At 31.6% G+C, this 20,124-nt stretch overlaps 1 protein-coding gene across 2 annotated transcripts in view; it reads right to left on the reverse strand.

Moving 5' to 3' along the window:
- Positions 1 to 3,000: 3,000 nt before the first annotated feature.
- LOC107440478 (Na(+)/citrate cotransporter) overlaps positions 3,001 to 20,124 on the reverse strand; it is a gene marked incomplete in the record, with an annotated part of 56,234 nt that continues 39,110 nt past the window's right edge. For both annotated transcript variants that reach the window (XM_043047988.2, XM_071177853.1), the window contains 7 exon segments: positions 3,001 to 4,135; positions 6,165 to 6,302; positions 7,566 to 7,727; positions 10,126 to 10,306; positions 10,936 to 11,037; positions 12,603 to 12,683; positions 18,885 to 19,004. In XM_043047988.2, the coding sequence (XP_042903922.1) occupies positions 4,007 to 4,135; positions 6,165 to 6,302; positions 7,566 to 7,727; positions 10,126 to 10,306; positions 10,936 to 11,037; positions 12,603 to 12,683; positions 18,885 to 19,004 (913 nt within the window).

Genomic DNA, 20,124 nt, shown 5'->3' on the forward strand with positions numbered 1-20,124 from the left:
TTTAAATTGTTGGCTTCTATTATTTCCCCTTTATTCTTTTTATCTGTTTTACTTTTGGTCTTACCTACTCTAAAGAATCTTTTATTTCTTGTGTTTTTAAGTGATTTTTTGTTGTTTCATATTGTTTTTGTTATGTTTATAAATTTTCATTCCATTATTAAAATTATATGCTTATATATTTGAAGTTAATTGGAATGAGAAAGATTCTAGTTTAAATGAAGACTGATCTATTGCATTTTATATAAAATTATATGTATTTGAAAAAAAGATCAGAAAAATTATATTTTGTTTTATAATTTCTTTTTAAGTTTTGTTCTAGTTGTCAAAAAAACGTTTTACATTTTATTTTTTACATTTATTTGTTGTTTACTTTCATTCATTTGATTCATTTCATTCATCTGATTCATTTCATTCATCATTATCATCAATTACTTTCCAGTCAGGAGGTTTACATTTTGAAGTCTGTATCATTGCTTGAAATTCTTTTTTGTGAATAATATGTTGTTTTCATAAATTCTGTGAGTTGGCTACAGTTACTCATTACTGTTAGGTCGAGTTTAACCTATCATTAGCCAGCGCCCTCTATGTTTTTACTAAAAATAGCATGAAGCATCCATAGGAAGAAAAGCTACAGTTTGTTGAAAATTGAAAGTGTTTGCGATCTAATTTTTTACTATTTAAAAACTTACTCCAATGCTGTATAGTCTAGGCATATCAAAATTTGCAAAACATAATAAGTTTTTTTTTGTGTTTGATAATTTTTATCTAAGTGGAAAAATGTCGCCAAATTGGCAATTTTTAAAAAAAAGTTTATTGAATTTTAAAGTTTTTAAGTTATTTACTCATTCTAAAGCCCATATATTTCTTCAATGCAAGATGTCATGTATAGTTTAAAATTATAGCTCTGCTTCAAGTGTAAGGCACTAAACTGGCATTTTTTATTTTCCTTAGCCAAAGACCTTTGAAAAACCTTGTTAAGGTAAATACACATTCCTTGACCGTACTTTTCTTTTTTGCATCAGACCTTGCTTTTAATGCCATTTAATTTTATTACCTTGAGCATGTATTATCATAGACTGTGGTGCTTCTTTACTTGTATCCAAATTTCTTTGTCATTAAACTATGCATTCAATTCAATTTTCATTATATATTTGCATATGTGCTTTATTTTATTTATTTACATTTTCTCCCCCCTCCGCCCAACCACATTTTGTTTTTAACTCACAACTCTCTTATGCTTTTTCTTGTTATTGCTCATTTAATATTGAATAACAATCTCTTTTTTTGTCTCCTTACGTCAAATTTTGTTTATTTACATTTTTATAAACAAATTAAAAAGTTATATTTAATTATTATTGCAGTATTAAAATTATTTGTTGAAAGAGAAGTGATGTCTAAAAAATTTGATCTGTATTATTATTTTGGCATATGATTGTTTTATTTTATAAATTTGATGCATTTAAGAAATTTCTTTCTTTTCCTGCTTTTCTTTTAACTGAATTCAATTGTCTATTTGTTCACTAAAACACTTCTGCTTTTAATCAAATTTTGTTTTATTGTTTTTTTTTTCTTCATGAATCTCATCATTTCTATTGTTTTTTTCTTTTCATGAATCTGTTATTATTTTCAATGTAAGTGCAATTTTAATCTTTATTTTTTCTAAGTAATAAACTATTATTTTAATTGTGTCTTTTTCCCATTTCTAAGTATGATAACACTTTTTTAACACCTTCTTAACATTGATAATAGTGTTTTAATATTGAAAAATATTAGAACACTGTACTATATGCATCAAATTTTCCTTTCAGTTTCATAACATTTTCATTTCTGACAATTAAGTTAAAAAAGTAAATAAAAGGAAGAAAAACTTTTTTGTTAACATTTTTTTATTCAAAAAGTATAATTACGAAATTATACGAATAATTATTAATTATCTGTTGCCACTACCGATTTTTAGTAATTCTAATTAAGTTTTAGTACTAACTATTAAAAAGGCTTTCAAAAAGTACAAAGAATTGTAATGATCGCGTTATTTTCTCCAGTTTGTACATAAGGCAACTAAATTGTTTTCTTAAAAAAATCTGCCGTTGCTCATATTTTTATTTTAGATTCTAGGGAAATAATAGGTGTAATGCAAAAGTATTAAGTTGAAAATGTTGAAGAGAAACAGATACTATAACTAAAACATTAACTGATTAAAATCAATAACCCTTAACACTTTTAATCTAGATGTAAATTTGAAAATAGTACCTATTTCTCTTGTATGAAAAGTTTGAGAATACATTATCCATGAAAATTTAGATGCATTTTTTATTTAAAATCCATACTTACATTTGTAATGAATCTAGAGTTAAAATAAAAGTTAGCGGAAAATTTTTTTGCTTCATTAAAACATTATTGAAAATAAATAAATTACCATTTCATACTCATTAAGTTAGTATATAACATGTACCATTATTAAAGTTTGGTCTTTAAAAATTGAATATTGGCCTCATGGATATCTTTTAATACTACCTTAAGCCCGTGAAGCAGCCACAATAAGTATTTTTCATCTTAATACCAATTGTTATTTGGTCTTTTATATTAAATAATTACTAAAACTTTAAATACAATTAGTTAAATTTAAAATGAAGTCTTCAATGAAATTTTAGATTCAAATAACAAAATCGAAAAACATTTAAAAATTGCTGTTTGATTTGAAAATATTAAATTAAATAAAAATGTGCTTGTCAATAAAAATATAAAATGGTACTTTTCTCTTTCGCCGAGAGTAAATTCAGCTAATTTATTTATCTATTTTTATGTTTATTTTTTAAATATCTCATTTAAAATATAAACAAAAAAAAACATTCATTTTGAGTTCATATTTTTTTTGTTTTTCGTATAGCTCTCTCATATTCATCACAATTATTAAAAATAATCATAATATTTATAAACCCATATTAATATTATTATTATTGTGGAATGCAAATTATAGTAACCAATAAAAACAAGATCGTATACAAGGATTTAAAAATAACTTTTATTAAAAGACATATGTAAAAATTTATAAACATGTAACAAAAATATGCATGAAACTCTTATGTAATTATTTACAGATGAATATTGTAATACAGATTAATGAATAAATAATATAATCTCAATGATTTAAAAAATAGTCTTTTAGTACTAAATAAATACTAGTTAATAAATCACAAAATTAGATTAAAAATTTCTTGTCATACACACATTTAATTTATTATATGTTAAACTGGAGAATGTTTTTAGTATGTCTAACTTTATAAAGTCTTAACATTCCTTTATAGAATATTTATTCAACCTAAAATACAAAACCATCAATAGAAATAAGCAATGAAGATTCATGGTATGTATGCTTATTCTACTTTAGCTTCTCATAAATGTATATTCTTTGTGTGATTTTTATATTCTTTCGCAACAACATAGTTCTTGCTTGCTGGAAGACTCATTCAATCCATCAATATCAGAATTGAGATGATTTGACAATCAATATCGGAATTGAGATGATTAAACAATCAATATCAGAATTGAGATGTGAAAGAAGAAAAATCAATTTGTTATCCATTTTTAAATAAATTTGTTTTGTTATGAACAGTTTTGTAATTAAGTAGATGAAAAACTTTATATTTTGAGAAAAGCCGCAAATGCTTATGAACTTGCGTCAATTTATTTTGCCTGACATAATTGATTTGTGTTCAAAATTTTTCAATTGCTTAGAAGCCACAATCTAAAAATAACTTTGCAATTATAATATATTAAAAAACGGAAATTAAATGTAACTTAACTTTTTGTACATAGCCTATTCAGAATTGAAAATGGAGTCTGGCACATGACAGTAGAGTCTTTATGACCCAACTTACATTGACAATGTCATCCAACACTGGCTCTATAAAATAGGGAAGAACTGATATTTGTGTTGATGACTGCTAATATGAGAATTCTCGTAGTTCTTTGATAAATATTTTGAGGAAATTATTTAAAGATAATGTTATACTTGGAATGTTCTTTCAGCCCATGATGGAAAGTGGTCAAAATCAAATATTAGCTTTCCAAAAGTACTTATCATTAAGATTTCAATTCCCACACTCATTATGTTCATCAACATTCCTGGTTTTAGCTGTAAAAAAAAAGAGAGTATAATTTTTTTTTTTAAATATATGTATAAATAACAAAGATAAACCTATATTGCTCTAAATTTATGTAAAGTATCTACTTTTATTAAAATGTATGACACACAATGAAATACAGAGATCACATTGTTGTTTTAATTATAAAATATTTTATTGTTATGTTTAACTCCGTAGCCTTGTCATTTTGAACCCAATCCAGAATACAAAGGAACTCCTGGATCGAGTATTGGGAGAAATTTGCCTTTGTGGAGTACTTTTTTGATGGAACTAACCCCCAGAGGTATTGATTTGTTATGGGAACACGGAGGACTTTGTGACTCGACAGATTTAACTCGCATCAGTCACCGATTTCTACACGTTGAGTCTTCGGCATGGGGGACCGAACCCAGGATCTCTTGGCATGGGCCCACTGCCCTGCCAGCCAAACTATCGCAGCCTTGTTAACAATACTTTTTTTATAACCGTCGTTGAACAGATAACCCAATTTTATGGTACGGTTTACGACTATTAATGTTCAACTCCCGTAGCATAGTAATTTTGAACCCAATCCAGAAGACAAGGGAACTCCTGAATCGAGTATTGGGAGAAATTTGCCTTCGTGGAGGACTTTTTGATGGAGCTAACCCGCATTTGCGTTTCATAGTAGAAAGGAAGACCACGAAAACCTTCCACGGTTAGCCTGGCGGACTGCAAAGGGACTCTAACCCAGTGGCGTACGCAAGGGAGGGGTTTAGGGGTTCAAACACCCCCCTTGAGCTCAGACAAAATGGCAAAAATATAAATTTTAGTAGAAATTATGCGAGCTATTATTTTTAAGACTATATATTTTTATGTGCCTTATGCCTACTTTTTGCTTCTCATGGTATTTCTTTTGAAACCAAAATCACGTGATATATATATATTTGCTGTTCTTGGTTCTTTAGGATGTCAAAAGGCAGGAATTTAACAATTTTTAATTACTTTGAGAAAAAATCACGACCTGAAATTAGTGAGGTGACAGCATCTAGTACCAATGTAAGTTTTTCTGTTGAACAGAAATGTGATACTTCCGTTGAAGAAAACGTTTCTAGCATAACAAAATCTGATGAATGTGAAAGTGGCCCTCAAAGTGTTACTTTCCACCCATATGACATTGGACTTTTGTCAGAAGATATTACACTATGTTCTTAAACTTAAAAAATCAAATCAAAATTTAACTAAACAATGTTGTTTAAATAAAAAGTCAAAGTTGTCTAGCTGTCTAAGTTAAGGAAATAATAGTGCTTTATTACAGACTCGAATGTCTTTTAGTAGTTTCAGAAACTTATGAACACCCCCCTTGAAAAAATTCTGCGTACGCCACTGCTCTAACCCATGATCCGTCTACTACTGAGGATAGTTCATGTCAGCACTGTGGTCGATGCAAGCTGGATGCGGAATTCGCATCCACTGGGATTCGAACCCGGTTCGCCTCATTGGAAGGCGAACGCTCTATCCCCTGAGCGCGGCTCTACTAACAATACTTGCAAGAATCGAAGCACGCTATCAAATTTGCTCAGCGTAGGCATGTCAGCAGTAGAGAAAACAAGAAAAGCTTCTAGCTCTTTGCAGCCAAAAAGATAAATGCATATTTTATTAGTTTTTAAAATACTTCATGTAATTTTTTACATCTTAAAAATATTCCATAATAAAAAATTAGGTCCAACTCGATACTTTTAACTGAAAAAAAAAATAAATTAGAAACCGAATTGCAAAGGGGATATATGTTCCTCTTGGGACCATGATCTGATTGCCATCTAAGGATGTTTTACATCAGCAATGTTGTCGGTGAAAGTCGGATGCGGAATTCGTATCGACCAGCTAATGCTGGGATTCGAACCCGGTTTGTCTCAGTGGAAGGCGAATGTACTATCGCCTGAGCCACCAATGCCCATGTCTAGTAGTATGAGAGATTGTAGACCAAATCTAAAAATTTTATAGATTTTGAATTCTAAACATGATACTATGCAGTAAAAAATACCAATTATGTCCACTTACCATATCCAGTGTACTCATTGTACCAGCCTCATAGACTATAGCATTAGGTGGTGTGGCCACGGGAAGCATGAATGCAAATGAGCAGGATATTGTCACGGGAATCATCATGTACAAAGGATTTATTTTCATAGCCACAGCCTACAAAAAAACAACAACAAAAAACTAAGACTCTGTATTATTATAATGCCCCACATTGTTCCTCAAAATTATACATAATGTGATAATGATTAATGCATATGTTTTCATTTTTATAAGATAGTTTTAAATCCCTAGTTTCTTAATATATCACGGAATAAAGTGAGAGTATTTTTTTTTTTCGTTGTCCAACCATTTTGACTATTTTGAACTTTTTAGTTATTTAGTGTATACTTATGTCCGATTGCTCTTTATAAAATATAAGGATATACGGCTATCTTTCATTGCATTAATAACTAAAATAAAATATTTTAATTTTCACCTCTATCGAATCTTTAATTTGGAATTTGTTTTTTATTCTAGTAGAAGTGAGACTGACTCGTTGATTAAAAAAAGGTTTCAAACTCAAGCTAGCTCGGACTCATCATAAAATTTTCATGAGTTTTTTAGAAGTTTTAAACAAACGTTTGATTCTGTTATTAAGTATGAAAAATTTATAAAGCATAAAAATTTCAGCAATCTATACCTCTTTTGTTAGGGGCTTTTGCTTTGTAAGGCTAGAACTAATTGTCAAATGACTTTTATTTACTTTAATTTTTGTTTTAGTCATCTTGAATCTACTGTTGGTTCAATTTTTCTCTTCGCTTTTCCTTTCACAGGGTGGTGATAGAAAAGTTTTTAATTTTAGATTTGATAGAAAACGTTTGTAATCATGATTACTAGTAATTGATTACTCTAAATGAGTATTGTAATCATGATTACAGTTGTAATCAAAATTTGTAATCATGATTGCAAGTAATTGATTATTGCAATTGAAAAATGTAATTGATTACATTTTTGCCCTACTCTAGTGTAATAAAAAATTATGATTACTTGTAATCGCAATTACCTGTAATCGTTATTACAAGTAATTGGTTACATAGCAGTAATTATCTGTAATCAATTACAATTGTAATCGATTCCCAACTCTAGGTGATACAAACGTTTTTAATTAACTAATTACCTTGTTTAGACATAGGCCGAGTGACGAGTTTGCAAAATTTGGCTTTTATAAGGAGTATAGTTCGGGTTATAAGTATATAATGCTATGTATATCTTACGGATTTAATTATACATACGGATTTAAATTCTTCGGACTGGCTTGGATTTCCAAAAGTAAGCTCGAGCTCATCTCTATATTCTAGTGTTATAGAGCAAAACTTTAAATTGAACAGTTATCGGTATAGAGGAAATAGATATATGATTGGATATTAAGGTAGAACTTACCAATTCAGCTACCACAGGTAAGAGGACATTAGCAGTCGCAACATTGCTTGTGAATTCTGTGATGACTGCTGTTAGAATGCAAAGCAGTGCGACAACTGCGAATGGCGATGATATGTTTAGTGAGAGTAGTTGTGCTGTCATCCATTTTGAAAGACCCGACCTCTACTGAGAAAAAGAGTTGCACATTAAAGTCAGGTTGAGCCTGTTATTGGTATAATTGTCAGAAAGATTTTGCATAGCTTTTGTCTTCAGTTAACCCTATATACCTATTGCTAACCTTATTTTTGTCCATGACGACGTAGCGCAAATAGCATTAGAGTAAATCGCAATGCTTTGCAACGTTTCTGAAAAATTCTAGTCTTTGAATGTACTAAGTCTTGAATATTCAAATATGTAATATAATAGACAAGGTTCTTGGGACAAGAAGAATCAACGTATGTCTGCATCAATGTTATGAGTTTAAAAACAAGTTTGCACGCTAAAGCCAAGGTATAAAACCATGCAGGCATGAGTTTTTACTTTGACTTAGAAGGCAAAGAAGTTTACGACTCAAAGTTTACAGATAACATGCTCACGTTTGCGTTACACAAAAAGGTGTTAAAGCATGGATTTTATTCGTGTATCAAAATTTGAGATTCAAACCAGAACCGCCTACCATGACTGATTTTATATTTTAACACAGTGTATATATATATTTCGAGTTGTTATACATCATCAAGAGTTTGTCATCAATTAAATTTTATACGAGCCGTTGTGTAATCACAGGTGATAATACAAGGTGTTCCTTAAACACCGCTCTACATATGGATTTTAAGAATCCTCATCAAAAAGGAATATAAAAAATTGGTCATTGGAAAGCATATGAAGTTGGATGTAATACATCAAAATAGAAGAAAGCTGAAGGTGTTTCTTTATAATCTTCTTCCAACCCTCTGTCAAATTGCCTTGCTGTTTAATTGCATTCGCCCTCCTGTATTCTAATTAGTCAGAGTTAGATATCCTCTCGCTAAAATGTTAATTTACGAACCCCAATGAACATACTTTTTTTGCTTTCATTTACGTTGTCAAGGATTCTAATAATGTATAATAACACGTTGAGCGTTACGCGTATTTTTAAGGAAATAATCGTCAGGTCACGTGTGCTGCTCAGAAGCGCATGTATGGTGTTGCAGAAATGCGAGGCGCAGTACTAACTATTAGAAGTAATTAAAAAAGGAAACTTCAAATAAATGTTCAGTAATTACTTAAAATAATGTAAATCAGGTTTCTTATTGTATTTTTTACACTGTCAGTCACCAATGACTGACGTGGCGTGAAAGGCGGTCTCTATGAAACACCCCATATACGTTTTCAGAATCTTTATTTAAAGCAACAACAACAAAAAATGCTCAAGCTGATAAGATATTAATATTTATGTGAGAAAGAAATAATATTAATTTCTAGCGATGTGTTATCAATAAAAAAGTGGAATTAAAAATGCATAAAATCAGTGTGATTGTCGATTGACACTAAAATATATTTTAGGTGATCTTATCCCCTTTACGTTTATGGCCTTTCAAGTCTCGCCCGACAATTAAACTGAATTTTGATATTTTTAATTTATTTTTTACTGCAATTTGGGTTCTTTCTTTTCAAGAAGAAGACCTCCCATACTCACACGTGACCTATGACGTCAGCGGCAGCTAATCTTGATCAGCAAAATGGTGTACTGAAGTTGAGCTAGATTATTTGTTTATGTATTTTATTGCAACCGTGATGCGTTTTTGTTTTGTGTACCTGGCAACTTCGATGCACAATTAGTTTCTTTACGTTCCATATGACTTTGTGTTAAGTCTCTGTCTAAATATATATGGTGAAAGAATTGAAATATTTGAGAAAGAAATTAGAATGCGTCACTTAAGAGATTTGATACTTGAAGGGCCTGCAGTATCCTCACTGCTGAGTCAAACTCAAAAACGACAACTGCCCCCTGGCGCAGTTGTGAGATTGAGACTGCTACTTCAACTTCTACATCCGAACCAGTCCGAACTTTGAACTGAAGTGAACAGTAGTTTCTTTTTAGATATAAACAAGTTCGTTCACGAGATGTTGCTCATCTGATATTATTCTCTCTCGCGATCGTCAGCGAGATATATTTTTATTTCATGTAACCTTTTATTATTTAATTTTAATTACATTAAAATGTAATATTGGAGATGAATTATTATTTCATGTCTACTGCATAAAAGACAGGATTGGACTTCGTGATCGGGTCTAAACCTGTAGGCCTGTCTTACTCGAAAAAGAATGGAAAGAACAGTCGCTAACGTAAACAAATGTCACGTTTCCACATCCAATCTGGATCGAGATACCCACACTACGCCACTTCCAGGTATGCCATTATTTTCGGTTATGACTAGTCAACTTTTGATAATGTTTTAGTTACATAAAAATAATCACGAATGTTATTGTAATAACACCCTGTATTCAGAAACTTTTAACAAATTGATAATAATATTTAATTGACTAATCTAAAAAGTATGACAAGAATCATTAAAATATTTACTAAAAGTAGTATTACCTCGGACGCCGTAGCAAGGGAAAATCCTCCCCCTAGCAATATTATGACACCCCAAGGAACTTTGTGCTGCAGTGTCTTCCACTCCAGGAGTGGTTTACTCTTTCCTATACGCGTGGGTTCAGATGGAATCAGAAACAGAAGAATCGGAATTCCAATTGCTGGGGTAGCATCTGAAACTCTTCTGTATTTGAAAAGAAAAAGAAGCAATGAGAATTTAAAAAAAAGAAAATGAGAATAACATCGAACTGAAAATTTTATTTTTCAACTTAGTTGTCACTTTTTCCTCAAACTTAATGAGTCGGTGAGAGTTACCTTTAGGTCCTATATTCCTTTGAAAAACGGTATGTTTATTAAAGTACGTTTTTGTGTCTGATACTGTAACTTAAGCTCCAAATTATTAACATGTTGGAGACTGCCATTATGATTGGCACTTGAATTGCGAAATTCTGATTATTAAAAAAAAAAAGTTACACAGGCTAATACCTTTTTCTTATATTGCACAAAGTGAACATTCTAATACTTAGATTAGACTGTGGCAACAGTTTTTTGCATCAATTTTTGGCATCATAAATCGGATTTTTATTATGTCTACAAGGCTACTAAGATATTTCGCTCCTTTTGATATTCGAAGTTATAGTAAAGGATGTTAGAAGGAAATATGAAGATAACAAACGCATTATCTTTAAAGAAATTCTTGACGTTTATAAATAAGATAATTTTGACAATTATTTTCAAATGTTAATTTTGGCGAGAATTTCGGAATTCTCGCCAAAATAAAAAGTAAAAATATCTATTAAAATAAATACTTACAATGGAAAATAACTTCCCCAACCAGTAATAAACTGCGGATCACGAAATATCCATAACATGACAAGCAGGAAAAATAGAGTGGCCACAGCTTTTTCCTGAAATCTAAAAATTAAAAAAATTTAAAACTCAAAAACTGCAGAATGTTCCGTAAGTACCGTCTTTAACATACAGGCTGATTCAGAATTTTTGTTCAGAACTCTTCAGGTATGTGAGACAAACAAGAATTATATAAGAATGCATAGTCGTAAATACGCGACATGCCTACAAATTATTTATTCAAAAATGCATTTTTGCAAAAAGCATTGCAAGGCATGAATCACAGCAGCTGGTTGCAACTTCGAACTTCTTAATTTTTTTTTTTTTTTTTAAATATCCAGTTGACCTGTTTTTGTGTCACACATAATCATTCTTTTTGGTCTGTTTCTAGTTTTTTGCACATGAACATTGCATTTGAAACCTGTACCATTCTTGTTTTTTTATGATCTAGACTTACATGCAGATTTTTACATAATAATTTTGAATTAACCTGAATATTTCTTTATTCATTATCAAAAAGAGGTTAAAAAAAATGCTCATTACGCTAACGAATACTGAAGGGTGTAAAAAGCAAAAACGCTATCGAATTTTATCAAGTTACTAGTGATTAAACTGGGATGAAAAACATCGAAACCAGTTTGATTGCCGGGAGGAACTTGGAGTTTTTATAATAATCATCTTTCAACTCCCCTTCAACCATACTGGTTTTGAAGGTTGTTAGTCTCGCTTTTCTCAGTTGTAATTTGTTAAATTTAGATACCGTTTTTTCCCCTTGGTTAAATATTCATTTGTGACTCCTGACGTGTGTTCTTCCTTTGCTTAAATTTTAACAAAGATTCTAAAAATATACAATTAAGATGATCATTAAAAAACACTAATTTTATTTCAATTTTAAAGGCTATTTTTTGCCTAAGCTATAAGCAAATGGTGTTAGTGGCTAAAAAAGGGAAGTCACTTCCGAATTATTTTTACGCCAAACCTTAAGTTTTTGTCATCGTTATAACTTTCAAAGTAAATATTCATTTGTGACTCCTGACGTGTGTTCTTCTTTGGCTTAAACTTTGAATGTATACAATTAAGATTATATGTAATTAAGATGATCAAAATATATAATTAAGATGATCATTAAAAAACACTCATTGTAACAAATTATGTACGTCCATAAAAATTAGAATTGATATGCCAAGATAGCCTGGTTGGCTGTCTCGGTGCTGGACTCACGTTTGCAAGAGCGTGAGTTTGAATCCAGTCGGCCAAAGACTCAGCGTATAGTAAATGGTTACTCGTGCACGTTAAATCTGCTGGGTCACAAAGTCCTCCATGTTTCCATAACAAATCAGTACCTCTGGGGGTACTGAATTGGAGATTGATCGTTCTCTGATTTAGGTCAAAATTACGAGCTGTGGAGGAAGGAATGGGTTCGCCCTATAAACGGGTGTGGCAGAATAAGAATTCTTGTTCATAGATGGCGCCACTGGAAGACACGAACAATCGCACTCCCTCTGCCTTAATGGCCGACGACAACATCATCAGAGTTGATTTTTGTTGGTAGTAAGCTTTAAGAATTAATTTTTTTTAAATAAAAAAGTATTGATTCAAAATTGATGTAAAAAATAATTTTCAATACTTGCCTCATCGGTCCCAACTCTAAGTGTTTCTTCTTAATAATTTGTTTCAGATTCTCCTTCAGTTCCGGTGTATAAATGCTTGAACTAATGAATAAAAAATAAGTATTTAAGCTCCTCTTTCTAAATTTCTTCAATATAATTAGTTCGTAAATAATATTTCTTTAATTAATAGAGGTCTAAAGCAAACTTAAGTCATCTGATGTTTGCGATGGCTTTAGCAATACTATATAAATGGAATAAATTTCAAATGTCAATTGTGTTAGAAAGTCCCCTTTTTTTCTGACACAAGTAATCCAGGTCAGAATCTCGATCTTGGCTTTAGGATTGTCATGCTGCTTATAGCTTTTATGCACTATATTGCAGACGCAACATATTTCTTGGGCCATTCTTAGAAATTTTAATTGTTGATTCCTTTTCGCGATTTGCAAAGGAACTTGCTTCATTCAAATTGGTTTTTAAAAAGAATTAAAAGCCTATAGAGTAATATAGGGATTAACAATTTACACATTTGAGTCGATATGGATGGTTAACCGTATAAAGCCATAAAAAATGGTTTAAGTGGCCAAAAATAGTAAAATCACTTTCGGATTACTTTTTCGAAGTATTTTCAAGCTAAGCCTTAAGTTTATGTCAACGTTATAATTTTCACGTTTTGCCGACCTAGTGGCCGAGTGGTTATCGTGCCTGACTGCGGAGCCGCTGGTCGCGGGTTCGAATCCTGCTCAGGGCATGGATGTTTCTTTCTCTCTGTGTTCTATGTCCTTTCTCCTTTGTGTGTGAATGTGACCCGCCGTATAAACGGGTTTGTGGTTGTGTGACGTGGGCGACGCTGCTCCACCGCAGTGGCTTCGCCACAGGTGCCCACTGGGTAACGAGAAGAGAGTAGCAGTTGTGGCATTTCTGTGGCCAATGGGACAACCCCCAAGTGCCCGCCATTAAAAAAAAAATTTCACGTTTTGCATTTTCCTGCAGTGTTATTCCTTTACAGACTAGCTTTTTTTTTAGCTTTTGTTTTAATATTCAGAATAATATCGAGTGAAAAAAAATCTCATACAGGGATGATTTGAGGTTAAAACAAATGTATAACCAAATAAAAACCAATACAACACCCAAAGGTCATTTATTCTGTTTATTAATCACTTCAAATATTTTCGTTCAATTTAATGTGTATTATTTATCACAGTATTGTAATTATATATTCAACTTAGAAGAATCTTATAAACGATGATATTGAGCGAAAATTTAATCCTAATCTTAATAAGAAATCCTCCTGGAATATCGAGCCTGTTTACACTTCGCCTCATAAACACAACATCGGTGGAGGGCAGTGGTGTAAATAGCGTCCACCACGAGGTTTGAGGACGCATTCGATAGAAAAAATAACAGTAAGGGCGCTTTTTCATTACACGACACGATAACGACAAAACGGATCCGATTGTCGGCGAACGACATAGAGTCAAGTAAAATACATGGTCAGCAACGGAGTGCTTTTTCACTCACCGATACGATAACGATTATGTCGTATCCGACAAGGCGATATCGTTTGTCAGAATCAAATGTTGGTTAGGCAAGCAAGTTTCTTCTCGAATCTTGGCGATTTTATTTGTTATTGTGTATCTTTTCTGTTTTATCTCTTCTTTTGATATCATTATTTTATTCTTTTAATCAATTTTAATCGTTTATTTTCAATAATATTCATGTCAAATGCAAAATTTGAAGATAAAAGTTTTATAAAATGTATCCTCATGTCGGGTTATAAATTTTTAATTTTATTATGTAGCATTTTTTACATTATAATGAGGTTGAAAGACTTAAACAATCACAAAAGTTTTATTGAAAATTTTTATAAATTCATTATATGCTTTAAGAAGAGATAATATTTTTCATAATAGTAATGGTTTGATAAGAAGGCAAATAAAGACCCTTTTGTATTTCAAACAGAACTCGATCTAACTACTGGTTTCTGCTTGATTGAATAATAAAAAATCTGTTCCCTGATTCAGCTGAAACATTTTTTTGAAACATGATAGAACGGCTTCATAAGATAAATTTGGTAAAACTCATTTAAAAAATCATCTAAAACGATTATTCTGAATGAAACTAATATTTTAATTCGATTAAAAAAACACGTTAATACTTTTAAAAACATTTAAAGAATTTAAGTAATGTTAAGTGATTACAGACATAAATTAGCGAGCATAAAAATTATTCCTCATTAACATCACTCTTGTTCTTGGTTTCTCTCATTCAGACATAATTAAAAAAATTATTTGGGACATTTTGCAGCTTATGGAAAAGCACATAAAAATCTTCTTCAACATATCTTGGGTCATTTATTTCGTGGGTACTTACGTTGTTGCAGAAGTTGTGCTAATGCGCCAATAAAGAGCAATACTGTTGTTCGCACACAGCGTTTTCGCATGCAGTTATCTTTTGGATTCCTTGTTGCCTTGCCTGCTGATTTCTGACGCCATTTTTAGTACTACGAAAATGCATCTTTGGGATTAGCCAAAAACAGAAGAAGAAGCAATTTTATTTTTTCAGTAGCGAAATATTTTTCCCCCAAAAGGAAAACAGAAATGTATCAATTCCCATGACATGAAACTTTATTTTGGTAAACGTACGTTTTGGAAATGTAATTCAAGACAGTGTATCAGCAAGTGGGATTTAGATGATAGCACAATTTATTCTGACAGTTGGAAAGGTTATCAAGCAAAGATAATAGAAGGATTCCTACTGGCTAAGGTTTATTATAAATACAAATACCTTAGCAAGTAGGTATTTGTATACATTTTATTAATCCTGATACAGGAGTTCATAATACACAAACAGTTGAGAGAATAAGGAGCAGTGCTAAATGGAGGAACAAAAGACATAGAGAGACAGCGAGACGTTATTTGGAATCTTATTTATCAGAGTACATATGGCGACAACATCTGGTGAAAGAAAAGAGACTGTTTTGAATATATGTAAAACTCTATATCGGTCCATTTTCCATCGAAATCCGATTGACTACTTTGATTTTAAATAAAGTGTTTTGAATTTTTAGATTTTAAATAGAGTGTTTTATTTCATGATTTGTCGCAAAAATTTTAGGTGTAAATTGACGGCATTAAAAACCGCCAAATCTGTAGCTGCGGTGGCGTTAATACATAAGTACCATTTCGTGTACCCAAAAAACGTTTCTGCACTGCTAGCATTTTTCTTCTAAAAAAGTAAGAAGTTTGAGACGACGATAATCATCCGGCATATTTAAAGTTTGCAGAAAAAAATCACAACAGAACACAAACAACTGCTCACTCAAGCTCAAAACATTGAATGAACAAGAATTTCTGCTTCTCGGACGAACGATATCGGACAAGTGAAAAAACAATTGCTTGAACGATCCGGCAACGACATTGTCGTTCACACATTTGTCGTCCGATTTTGTCGGTATCGTGTCGTGTAATGAAAAAGCGCCCTAAGAGTTCAAGTAAAAATATTCTTTAATTATAAAACATTTTTAGTTCACTTTATAAATGCAGTCAAACCCCGCTATAGTGAACACTGTTTGTAGTAAACTCCCGGATATAGTGAACGAAATGTTCGGTCCCGTGTCTTGCTACAGAACACGTATAGTGTTATTTTTTGTGAATATTGTGAACCGAAAAAGTGAGGAAGTTGGATATAGTAAACTTTTTTCTGTCTTGAACTGATTTTTTTCTTCATTTTTTTTTTGTAATAATTTTGAAATTTTTACTTCAAAATAAATACATATGCCGATTTTTAAAACCATCTATAGAGGGGAATGTGGTGATAAGCATTTTTTCTTGTTTGTTTTTTTTATCTCACTTTCCCATCCCTGAACAAACCAAGCAGTTGTTTCCAACCCTGGCAGATGATGTACCTGTAAGGTGTCAGTGGGATTAATATGCATTTTCTATCAGAAGGAATGAGTATTTATTCGTTATTGGTCAAAGGGTTGGACACTAATATGTTTTGATAAGGCCCTCATTTCAACTCCTTTTTCAGTTCAGTTTAAAAAAGCCTGCAAACAAGTTTCTCAAATTTAACTATGGCGAGCAGTAAGCGTAAAACGTTCTTCATTGATGATAAAATGGGCATAATCAGAAAAATTGAAAATGGATGCAATCAAGTTAATATTTGCAGAGAATATAAACTATCCTAATCTGCAGTTTGTAACATATGAAAAAATAGGCAGTTAATTATTTCTGCTCATGAAAAAAATTTAGATGCCAGAAAAAAGTTGAGAAAAGCAGATTACAAGGATGTTGAAGAAACATTACTAAAGTGGTTCAGCATTAGAGGAAGCCACAATCTCTCAGTATCTAAAAAAATGTCGATGAATTTGCTAAGTGATTTTATGAGACTACTTTTATGTGCTAAAATGGCAGGTTAGACAGGTTTAAAAAGCGGAATAACAGAAATTTAGGAAAAATTATCTGATAGTCGGGCAGTGTTTCCATATCTTATGATGAGGATTGCTCATCAGCTAGAGATTACTAATTTTTTTTTGTACGCAATACGATGAGTAATAAAAAAATAACACATTTTTTGCTACTACATGATATTTTTCAGTCATTTATTCGAATAATGAGTAATAAAAGGGAGATTTAAGGCATTAGTTAAATTGCCTGCATAACGGATATAGTGAACTTCCGGTTATAGTGAACCGAAATGTCGGTCCTTTGAATGTTCACTATAGCGGGGTTTGACTGTAATAACCTTTAACTAAACTTTGAATATAATTATGGTAATTTTCTACAGTGCTTCAATTTAGTACATTAATTCTACCTTTTCTTTTGCGATTAATACTTTTATTTTCTGAACTTAAAGCAAAATTAATGATTACAAATATCCAAAAATTACTTCACCACAGTGTTTTTGTTTCATATTATAATTTTAAATTCTTTATGGTAAGTCTAGGATAGGGCACATTTCTGGAGCACAGATGCGCCTGATGTTGTCCTTAGGTGTTGAGTTCTTTTTTTAGAAATCTTTACATATCGTTTATTTATTCACAAAAATTATAAAACAGCTTTTGGTTGTTGAGTATGATTTTATCTTATATAATCTCAATAACGGACAACTAGTTAAATTTTCATTTTTTTGACGTAGCTTAAGCTAACTGGTAACCGAGCTTAAAGCCAGAACGTAAATATTTTCTTCATAAAAGTCTCATCTATGCTCTGGATATAAACAAAAACCGATTCTAAAGCGTGCGAAGAGGTTTTCCGTTCCTCAAACATGTACACAAAGCAGAGCTTGTTACTTAGTAGAACCTGTTGAACAGCTTTCCCTGCTTCGGAAATTCGATGACAATTATCATCGCCAAAAACTTCGTCTTGAACGCCAATTATATCGCCGTCAATTAACTATTATTCCAGAAAGCATGTAACCTTACAGCAACCTTGCGTCGGAATTTTCTTTTTACTGTCATGAAAATGTTTGAATTAAAAACCTTTTTTCAATAAAGCAAAAATATTGCAGTTTCAAACATTTCATCCTAAAAGGATAAAAAATTATTTTTTAAAGCTTTTTTAAAAAGTATTGTCACTTATTAGGTAAAATGGTCACTTAAAGTCTGGTTTCTTAGGACAAGCGCCTTATCTGGGCGTCAGCGGAACGTCAACGTCCCGCTGACGCCAACAAAATACTGGTTTGTTAGCTTAATGCCTGGTTTCTTAGGACTAGCGCCTTATTTGGGCGTCAGCGGAAAGTTGACGTAGAGCTGACGCCAAAAAAATACTTTTTTGTTAGCTCAGCGTGAGCAGTCGGTCCAACGCAGACATTATCTCTCATTGCGCATGCGTTAATAACGTAAACAAATATTTATTTTGAATTTGTNCCATTCGTTTAGCATTGCGTCATATGTTGTTCCTACTAAATCGAAGTAGTTGTGTTTTTATCATATTATACCCAATTACCTAGATTTAAGATTATTTTCACCTTGAGACTAGCTTTACTAAAGTTTTTTTTTCACGCTTGAAAACCTTAAATCTATCTCAATTTAAGGTTTTTATATAGAAGGTTGTTTTCCACGGTTTTGGATTAGGGTAATGTAGCGTAGAATAGAGAAGATTGTCATAGATCTCGTTTTAAGGTTAGAAGGTTTACACGTAAACCGGGTTATAAATCTTTTCAGGTTTAGATTAAAAGGCTTTTGTTGAGTGAAAATAAACCTCATTTTGCTATCTGGGTATTACTCTCTTTTTCAAAACAAAAGGAAAACACATATATTTTTAAAATTTAATTCCGTAAACAAAATGATGGAGTAAGACTTACGCTTTTCGTATATTTAACATATAGAGATAAGCCCAGGCGATGGCGACAACCATCAACATAACAGGGACGTTGAACATCATCCATTTGTCGAAAGACAAATCCGGACAGTCGGGGAAAAGTCTGAAAATAAGCTTATACTATTATTCTTTAATATGTTTACTTTCTTTAATATGTTTACTATCTTTAATATGTACTAAGTAATATCAGATTAAATTTACAAAATATTTGCAGAATGTCTGACTTATGCCCGTCCTTGAAAGAAGCAACTTTTGGAATTATTTTTGAAATTCATACTTTCAAGAAATACATTTTCATTTTCAAAAAAGAGTTCAGCTGCGTACGCTGTGACGATAAATGAACCAGTTTCACTTTGAATGCTTCTTAATTCTAATTGCTACGCTGAATGTTTCATTTATTTCTAAATCCTTAAATGTTCGTATGAAATGCTTTAAAATTATAGTTTGTAATGCGATTAAATTTAAATTTTGGGTATTTATTGGTCATAGAATATTCGTATTGGCGCCTGCTTTTCCGCGTTATCGCCAACACGAATATTGGTCCCTAAAACGGATTAGTACCAAATTGTGATATTTTTCGTATTTGATATACATTATTATCATCTGTCGTATTTGATTCACCTATTTGCATTATCAATAGTCGATGGCATACAACATTAACCAGAATCTGGCATTAGTTCCCACGTGTTGGCGACCTTGGCTTCATGTTTCATATCGCCAAAGTACCAAGTTTTGACTCGTTTTCCCTTTAACAATGTTAATGTCTTATATCAGATCATACAAAGAATAGCTTTACGACTCAAACCTCCCGCCTTGCTGTAGAGAAAAACTTTGGGAAAAATCAAACTCTTAATAGTGCAAAGAGAACAATTAGTGCAGCATTTACCTTTATTAATTAGAATTTTACTAACTTAAAGCTGCTTTTCAAAGCCTCGGTCATCACATGGAATTACAGCTTTTAACGAATAATATGATATTCTTGTAACTGTTTTATTTTTGAAGCATATATCCATAACTGCCTGGCTAAGTTTTGCCTATCTTTAGTTAGCACCCCCATGTTTATTCTGAAAAATAGCGTCAAATGTAAGTCTGAGGAAAAGTAACAGTATTATGAAAATGAAAAACGTTCTTGATCAAATTTTTTAATATTTGAAGTGATACTCTAACGTAGCATTATTCGTCATCATAAGCAAATATTTTGTGGTTCTTCTTATTTTTTTAAA

This window comes from Parasteatoda tepidariorum, chromosome 2 (assembly GCF_043381705.1).
Source record: "Parasteatoda tepidariorum isolate YZ-2023 chromosome 2, CAS_Ptep_4.0, whole genome shotgun sequence".
Classification (NCBI taxonomy): Eukaryota; Metazoa; Arthropoda; class Arachnida; order Araneae; family Theridiidae; genus Parasteatoda; species Parasteatoda tepidariorum.